The 8,615-nt window shown below is 49.7% G+C and overlaps 1 protein-coding gene across 1 annotated transcript; it reads right to left on the bottom strand.

Annotated features, from left to right (window-relative positions):
* Positions 1-555: 555 nt before the first annotated feature.
* On the bottom strand, positions 556-8,050 carry LOC123017420 (rho GTPase-activating protein SYDE1-like). The gene is made up of 2 exons (XM_044418766.1): positions 4,961-8,050; positions 556-2,358 (listed from the first exon to the last, which is right to left on the bottom strand). The coding sequence occupies exons 1-2, from the start codon at positions 5,124-5,126 to the stop codon at positions 1,907-1,909; spliced, it is 618 nt and encodes a 205-aa protein (XP_044274701.1). The 5' UTR covers positions 5,127-8,050; the 3' UTR covers positions 556-1,906.
* Between the last annotated feature and the right edge of the window lie 565 nt (positions 8,051-8,615).

Here is an 8,615-nt window from a genome sequence, read left to right as displayed (position 1 = left end):
CAGATTTGGCATCTTTGCCAGTATGTCTGAAGGGTTTAGAACATTTGCTTCTGCACTGAGAGTATAAATGTGAATTTCTGGCGACCGTACAGGACACTGTTGCTTATTGTGTATGACTTTTGCATTGCTAATTGCATCTTTTTCCAGGAAACACTGAACTGAAAGTGCATACTTTTTGTTGTGTTTTCATTGTCCTATTATGTTTCATTGTGTCCAGCACTGCCTCCTCTCCATACTGATGCATCAATAGTAGGCATGTAGCTTTTTATGTTAGTGAGTATTCAAAATATGACAGCCTAACCAAGATTCTCCCACAACACTGTATGGGAGGCAGTGGGTAGACTCTTAAACTGGGCTGAGAAAGAAATGTGGGACTTTCACATTGCAGAATTGTGGATTTTATACTTAAGGTCTTGCATTTAGGTAAGCCAAATTTTAGAGTGGCATAAAATGACACCAGTATAAAATGGGATGAAGCCCCCAATTGTGGCACCTGAATAGGCAAACACTGAGTTAAATTCTGTCACACTCACACAGAAGCAGCAGTAGTCCTTCTATAGTGACAGATAGTTTTAATTGTCCATAAGGACATACACATTTCAAAACAAAAGAATCCACACTTCCTGTACCATGTTTCTCCATCAGGTTGGCTATGGCTTTCTGTCCTGAGGCTCTCCTGTTGCTGAAACTGCTCCATGAGAACTGCATTGAAAGTGGGGAGTTAGGGACAAGCAGGTTTTCCTCCTTCTTATGAAAGGGAGAGAAAAATAACCAACTTCCACAGTGCTCTGTGGGGGTTCAGTCTGGTTAGAATCCAGCACACAAAGATTCTAGGTATGTGCTGTAGAGGGCATTGCTATGGACAGCTGGGAAGAAGGGACACACAGCACATGGCCACTTTCAGCTTTGTCCCACCTGGATTCTTTGGTGGCGATGGCTCGCAGTGAGTGGGGAAATGCTAGCTGCAGTTGATGCCATCATGCATGCCAGTGGGCCAGGGGCCAGCACAAGCTGGTGCCTAGCCTGCTCCGTAATATATGTAAGCCCTTTGGAAAACACTTGGACACACTTGCCCTCTTGAACACAAGAGCTTTCCCAAGGCAGCCAACTGGCCTAGTACATCAGGGCAGGCACAGGTGTAACAGGAAACTACTTGGGCTAACCCACATAGAAGGGGGCATTTTGCTGTGGATCTTCTCAGACCCAGAGCCATGCCTGAACAGAGCAGTTAGGACACAAGGTACAGGTCTCTGGTTCAAGCCTCAGCTCAGCCATTAATTCACTGAGCTGTCCAGCCTTTGGTAAGCAACAGTCTCTGCCCGTAATAAGGGAGGAAAACAATACTGACCAACCTTCAAGTATGCTGAAGTGCTCTGGATGATTAGGGAGTTCTGCTACATAAATTCAACTCATTCAAGATATACTTTTTTGACCAAAGAAAACAAACCTTGAGCAGTCACTTTTCTCCTTGGAACAATTAAGGCAGCCTTCGCCAGGTTACTGATTTGGGCTCCTGTGCTCCCTAGCCACAGCCAGCACAGCCAATGTTCAGGAATTCTGAGAACTGCATATCTGGATGGTCCCAGGTGAGGAAGGCTGCACTGAAGGATGGAATCAAGGTAGTGGTTGGAGCTGGCTCCTTCCTCTATCCTCCACTGCTTCCACGTTGAAAATTCAGATGGTCAGCATCATCGGCAATTACAGGCTAATGGCCAATCAGCAAGGGGACACACTGGCTCAAGACCAGAAGAGCCCTCACTTGGATCAAGGCATCATAAACAAAAAGAATACTGATAATGGAGGCAAGATCAACTGCCCGAGTTCGACTTGGCCATAGACTGACGGGCAGGAGCCGGCCAAGGCACCTCCCAACAGTTCACACTGCTTTGACATCCTGAGAGAATGCTCACAGGCAGACATTGATCTGCTTGGAAAGTTCTTGCTCTAGGTCCAAAATGAGGGCATCAAAGTCCTTCAGGTTGAGCCTTGGGCTGAAGGGAGGAGCTTCTGGGTTCTCCACCAAGGCAAAGCCTCCCGTGAAGACGGTCTGGCTGTGGTGTGCCAGCCCTTCTCTCAGAGTCACCTCTTCCTTTGCCTCCTCTTCATTCTCACTTGCACTCCCTGCCACCTCATCATAGTCCAGGTCACAGCCCAGCCTGGGTCCTGCCAAGAATTGCTGCCCACAGACACTCCAGTCTCCGGCATACCGATTGCTGGGAGGACTTTCCAAGCCTCGTGGGCGGCTTCGGGCCACAACTGTGGCTGGCAGCAGCGGCAGATCTAAGGGTGGATGGCGCTGGCGCAGCACTTGACTGCAGGGTGTGATGTGCTCTTCGTCTTCCAGCCTCCTGCGTGGGGCTTTGGAACAAAGGAGAGCAAGTTAAGTGGCCCACAACCAAAGGAGACAAAACTCTGGGAGCAGTAGCTGAGGACTGCAGCAGGATGTGGCTTCACAGGAGACTGTACCTAAGTCTTAGAACAAGACTCCACATCTGCCCAGTCTGACCTGCAAGCAATCCAGTGCTAAGCTCAGGCCAGTGTGTCCCAAGCAGGGTCACATCACATGAATATCCATAGAAAAATTGCCTGAGCTGCGTACTCGGTAACAAAGTGTGCATCCACTTATACGCTTGTGGGTATGTTCAGCTATTTGCTTATTACTTCATATGAGAGCCAGTGTGGTGTAGTGGTTAAGAGCATGGGACTGGGACTCAGATGATCTGGGTTCTAGTCCCCGCTCAGCCATGGATCCAACTGGGTGACTTTGGGCCAGTCACAGACTTTCAGCCCAACCTACCTCACAGGGTTGTTGTGGGGATAAGCTGGAGTAGGAGATGTAAGCTGCTTTGAGCCCTTTGCAGGAAAAAGGCAGGAGATAAATTAAAAAATAAATAAAATAAATATGTTCCAAGGCTCCAATGACTTGCTAGCAGTAGGTTCTAGGAGTGAGTCAAGGGAGAGAACTGGGACCTATCTTCCTGTTGCAGACCTATTGGTGGACAGCATGGTGGCCAGTGCTGTCCAAGATATACAGATGAAAGGAATGAGCAGTTAGCCTTGCGGAGTCTGAAGGGAGATAGGATAGCACTCATCGAGGATGGGTTAGGACCACAGCACCTGATGGAATGCCTCTCCCGACCTCAACCTAGTCAGACTTTACAATCTGCATCCAGGGACTTCCTCCATCTGCCAACTCCAAGAGAGGCCTGGAAAGAGGCAAAAAGGAGGAGAGCCTTCTCAGTGGTGGCTCCCTGTTACAGAACGATCTCTCCTCTAAGTCCTGCTTGGCACCAATATTGTAGTCTTTTCAGTTTGGGAGTTAGACCCAATGGCCTTATTGGACCCGCTATTCTGTAATTCTATGATCACATGATTCTTGATAGAAGAATGTCCATTGTTGAATCAGCATGGCTTCTGCAAAGGAAATTCTTGCTTCGCCAATTATTTGAGAGCAATAATGAGTATGTGCATAGCAGTGCAGACAATATGTACTTGGATTTTTGGACAGCAACCCATATGTAACACAGTGAAACTTGGTTCTGAGTAGATGTACATGCAGTGGCACTGTCGGAATATTTCTAACAGGATCCTTTACTAACTGCTGTTAAGAAAGTTTAACAATCATAGGATAAAAATGGTGTGTGCTTTTACAGAGCAATGAAAGAAACAGGAAACCAAGGTAGGAAGAGGTGGATAATTTTCACTGTAAAACAATGGGATAAAAAGAGGGAAATAAGCAGTTCTACGGGTCTGTAAAGGGGCTCCTGCCATTCACACATGGTTTAGAATCAGGTATCAACAGGGGTCAGGTTTACAATGACATCCAACCACTAATAGTGAAATCCTATACTCCACAAGCAAAAATCGCTGGAGCTCCAAGAAATACCTCTCCAGATTGAGGAAAGGGAAGTGATGTAAACTGGGGCAACACCACCCCCTCCGACATATGGAGTGTGAATTGAATGTAATTCCCACGTAAAGGAGAGCTCTAAAAGTGGTGGTACACAGCCCATAAGCACATGGCAGGGATAAAGGCAAGTTCTCTGTTATGACCTATAAATAGGGGACTGAAAAGAAAACCATAATACATCTATATCACTGTTTGATGTGGTCATATTGTAAAATGCTATTGTTCTGGTCACTCCATCCACGGAGTTTTAAACATGCCTTTCTGTGTGTCTGGAGTGAAACTGATTTTTTTTAAGCTATGTGGCTCTCTCACAGGGTCACATGTCACAGGGACTTGTGGGGTCACTGTATTTGTATGCAAGATGGGTTGCCAACTGTAATGGCCTGTAGGCACAAAAACCTGTGCTTCTGCAGCCTGCAAAGTGTCATGTCTTCGAAAGCAGTTGGCTCTGCCCCTGGACACCTGCCCCTGCTCCAGCAGCCTGTGCCCTGCTGTGGACCCAGAGTTAGGAGCATTAGGAGCACAGCCAACCCCTGCCCGCCACAGAAATATATCTTAAGAACAACTGTTCTTTCCAAGATACATTGGGCTCAGTAAAAGTTTCTCTGGACCCCGCCAGAATACTTTCTCTCCTGATTCGTGATGCTGTGAGTGAATTTCCCCTTTGCTGTTTCTTTTACTGATGAAGAGTCTTCAGTTCACATTCTGTTTGTATGTACTTCCTTTTCCTAGTCAGAAAAAGAGAGGCCCTCAGAGACAGCCTCAAGGCTCACTTTGGATTCAGCAACCAAGGGGAAAAACCATCACATGCACACATTTATTCAGGAGGACAGCAGGAAACCCTTGGGACCCCTTCGGTACTGCCACACATTGTCCCTGCCCTAGATAATGTACCCAGCAGCCCATGCGAAGGGGAACACTTCCCCAACTAAGGGAAGATCAATTGTTATTAAGCCCAGAGCACCACATGCCTCCAGGCGGGCAGCCCCCACTGGGACAGTGCCCCCTCTCACCCGCTTCCCTCCCTCCCTCCCCACCCACGTTACTCACTTGGCCAGGCTTGCAGCAGATAATGCAACACTTCGATGTGGTGCTTGAAGTCCATGGTGCTGGCAATGGGTCGGTGGTGCTGGCTGGGGCTGTGGGCCCCCGGGCCCCCTGAGCCCTGGCTCAGCAACACAGGCCCAAAGCACACAGCAAGGTTCTGGGTGTGCATGCGGTTGGCGGGGTGGAAAGCAGCAACGAGGCTGAGGTGGTCCAGCAGCACTGTCAGGGTGGCCTAGAAATGGAGGAACACAGGCACGATTCAGTCCAGCTTTATAAATCTGCCCCAGCGTGAATATGGAAGAGACCATGGTCTTCACAGAGAGGGGAGGGGAAAGTCCTGGTGGTGTGGGGATACATGTCCACAAGAAAGGTGGGGCCTGAGATTGGAAGGACCTGATCATGGCAGGAAGGGAAGCCTTCCTGAATCTTCCAGGGCAGAGTCCAGTTACAGCCCCACAGCTCCTCTGTGGTCAGCCAGACCCATGGCATCTTGCAAATGGCCACCTGTGGCCCCAGCAGGTGGACTGAGCCAGGAATTCACAAACATCAGGGAAGGGGGGGATGTCAGGCCCAATCAACCAGTTAAAGGCATCATCCCTTGTCTGAGGCCCAGGCTTTCCTGGGACTCTCTTTCCCTGGGTCATTGTATTTAATTCTTCATATCGTTTTACTGTATTTTCTGTCTGGGAGAACAAGGTGAGGAAAGCTGAGAAAGGGTGGTGTAGGATAGACAAGGGGGGGTAGTGGGAGGGCCTGTGAGGGGTGGGCTATGTCAGGCCAGGAGACGGCCATGGCAGGAGCCACAAGTTGCTGTCAAATGTGACACCTGAGCCATGTTTGTCCAGCTCCCTCGGGAACAGCAGGGATACGCGTGCACTAGGTGCAAGCTGGTGTCCCTCCTAGAGGAGAAGGTGAGGGGTCAGGGAGTCTGGAGATGCCCTTGCCTCCCTCCAGGGGATAAGGGAGGGTGAGCGATTGCTGGACAGGGCCAAGAGAGTTCTTCAGGCCAACTGGGAGCAGCCCCCTTCTGGGCAGAAGGATGAGGGAGGGGCTGAGGGGGAAACAGGCAGGGACACCTGGAGGTATGTCATCCACAGCAGGAGGCGGCCGGCACAGCCTCCTCCGTCTCCTGGCACTGACCTGGAGGTGGGAAATAGGTTTTCTCTGCTTGTGGGGGGCTGGGGCCGATGATGACGTGGGGGACCGACCTGTTTGAGAACTCCAACCTGGGGCCAGATGCAGCCAAGGCATGGCCATCTACCTCCACTGGGAAGAGATGAAGGCAGGTGATCATTGTCAGGGACTCCTTGCTAAGGGGTACTGAGGTGGTGGTCTGCCACCCTGGCCTTGATGCAAGGGAGGTCTGCTGCCTGCCAGGCGCATGCATCCAGCACATGACAGAGAGACTGGAGCGTCCTCGTCTCTTGCCAAGTTCTCAGCTGCTTCTCCCAATTCACATGGGGACGATGACATGTCCAGGCTTGGGGTGGCTGGGATCGCTTAGGGACTCTGAGGCTCTGGGCAAGAAAGTCGAGGTCCTAAAGATCCAGGTGGTCTTTTCTTCTCTCTTGCCTGTCCAGGGATTTGGGCCAATCAGGGAGAGGAGGGTTGTGGAGACAAATGCCTGGCTCAGGGCATGCTGTGGGAAGAAACATTTCAGGTTAGTCAATCACGGCACCCAGTTCCTCACCAGTGGACTTCAGGGTTCAGGAGGGTATAACCTGGTGGGGAACATGGTGGGATGAAAGACAGAATTGGAATGTAAAATCAGAGGAGTATGTCCTCTTTAGAAAGGAGAGGAAGGGAAAGAGGGGAGGGGCTGTAGCATTATATGTCAGGGAAGGGGCAGGATGCAATGAGATAGAGGGTGGTGCAGATGGGGATCTGGTAGAGTCAGTCTAGGTAATACTGAAGGGTCTTGACAAGAGCAGGGACTTGACAGTGGGGGTATGCTATCGCCCATCGAGTCATCTTGAGACCCTGGATGATGCCCTGATGGACCAGATTGGAAGGATATCCTGGGGGAGGGACACAATAATTATGAGATATTAATCTCCCAGATATTAGTTGGGAGACTCACTCAGTGGTGGCAGCCAGGTCACATCACTTCCTAGATACTATGGAGGGAAGGATTTTCACACAGAGGGTCCAGGAGGTGATGTGGGGGGAGGTATTCTTGACTTGATTTTAACCAACAAGGAAGACCTGGTAGATGAGGTGCAGATTAGGGGAGCTCTGGATGCAAGTAATCCTGCCATCCTTTGCTTTGAGATTAGGGGAACGGGGACAAGTGGCAGGTCGAGTACTAGAAGCTGGGACCTCACAAGGGCCAACTTTGATCAATTGAAGGCCAGACTGGGGAAAGTCTCCTGGGAGAAGGTACTGGAATGCAAGGGAGTTCAGGAGCAGTGGATAGAGCCAAACAGGGAGGTCTTGGAGGTTCAAGCCTTGACCATTCCGATAGTTAGCAAGGCAACAAGGTGAAGGAGAGCACCACTGTGGATGTGAACAGAGGTGGTAAGAGGGATTAGATGTAAGAGCAACCTCCATCAGAAATGGACACTGGGGCAAGTGGACAAAAAGATAGAGTGAGAGAAGGAAGCTCATTGCAGAAGTATTCTTCACAAAGCTAAGGCTGATTATAGGCTGAGACTTGCAAAGAATAACTGGAACAACATAAAGGGCTTCTATTGACAAGTAAATAGCAAGAGGAAGGGGAGACAGGTGGTGAGACCGCTTAATAAGGAGGAAAGAGATTCGGTGGCTGATATAAAGGGAACAGGCATAGAGGCAAATGATTATTTTGCCCCTGTGTTCCCCCCAAAGCAGGACAGGGGAGATCTACATAGGGGACAGGATGAGGTCAGGGATATAGGGGCACAGGTTAGAGTCACCCATCTTGAGGTTGAGGTGCTCCTCAGGGCACTGGACTTTACAAAGGCACCAGGCCCCAATGGGTTACAGCCAAGGGGGCTTTTGGAGTTGGCAGGGGTACTCTCACGCAAGTTGGCCTTCATTTTTGAGACCATGAGGAGAATGGATGAGGTTCCAGAGGACTGGAGGGTGGCATCAGTGGTCCCAGTCTTCAAAAAGGGGAGTAGAGGGGACATGGGGAATTACAGGTCAGTTAGCCTTATGTCCATTCTGGGAAAGATGATGGAAAGACTCACAATAGCAAGAGATCTAGTGATGCTAGATAGGGAAGGGAGGTTGGCAGTCACACAACATGGCTTCTGCAAAAACAGGTCCTGCCAGAAAAACCTTGTAGAATACCAGGACAAGGTTTCAAGGTGGCTAGATAGAGGGGATGCAGTGGATGTGGTTTACCTGGATTTCAGCAAGGCCTTTGACAAAGTGCTGCATGGCATCCTGGTTGAGAAATTGAGGAGTTTTGGGATAGACCGATTTACTGTTCGATGGATTAGGGCTTGATTGATGGATCAGAAGCAGAGGGTAACTATTAGTGGGGAATCAGTGGGATGGCGGCCAGTGATGAGAGGCATCCCCCAGGGTTCTGTCCTGGGACCAATCCTGTTCAATCTTTTCATCAGTGACCTGGAAGAGGGGGTAACCAGTCTGCTGATGAAATTCACAGACAATACTAATATGGAGGAGGTGGTCACAACTGAGGAATAGGTACCCTGGATCCAGAGGGATC

The sequence above is a fragment of the Varanus komodoensis genome, unplaced genomic scaffold (genome assembly GCF_004798865.1).
Source record: "Varanus komodoensis strain SLA01 unplaced genomic scaffold, ASM479886v1 scaffold920, whole genome shotgun sequence".
NCBI classification, from domain to species: Eukaryota; Metazoa; Chordata; class Lepidosauria; order Squamata; family Varanidae; genus Varanus; species Varanus komodoensis.
Note: the sequence above shows the minus strand (reverse complement) of the source record. Positions and strands in the feature narration are given on the sequence as shown.

Excerpts from the sequence above, each read along its gene's own strand:
- LOC123017420 (XM_044418766.1), bottom strand. The coding sequence starts at position 5,126 with ATGCACACCCAGAACCTTGCTGTGTGCTTTGGGCCTGTGTTGCTGAGC. Across the intron at positions 2,359-4,960 it reads TCTGCTGCAAGCCTGGCCAA|CCCCACGCAGGAGGCTGGAA; the intron begins GTGAGTAACGTG and ends TTTGTTCCAAAG.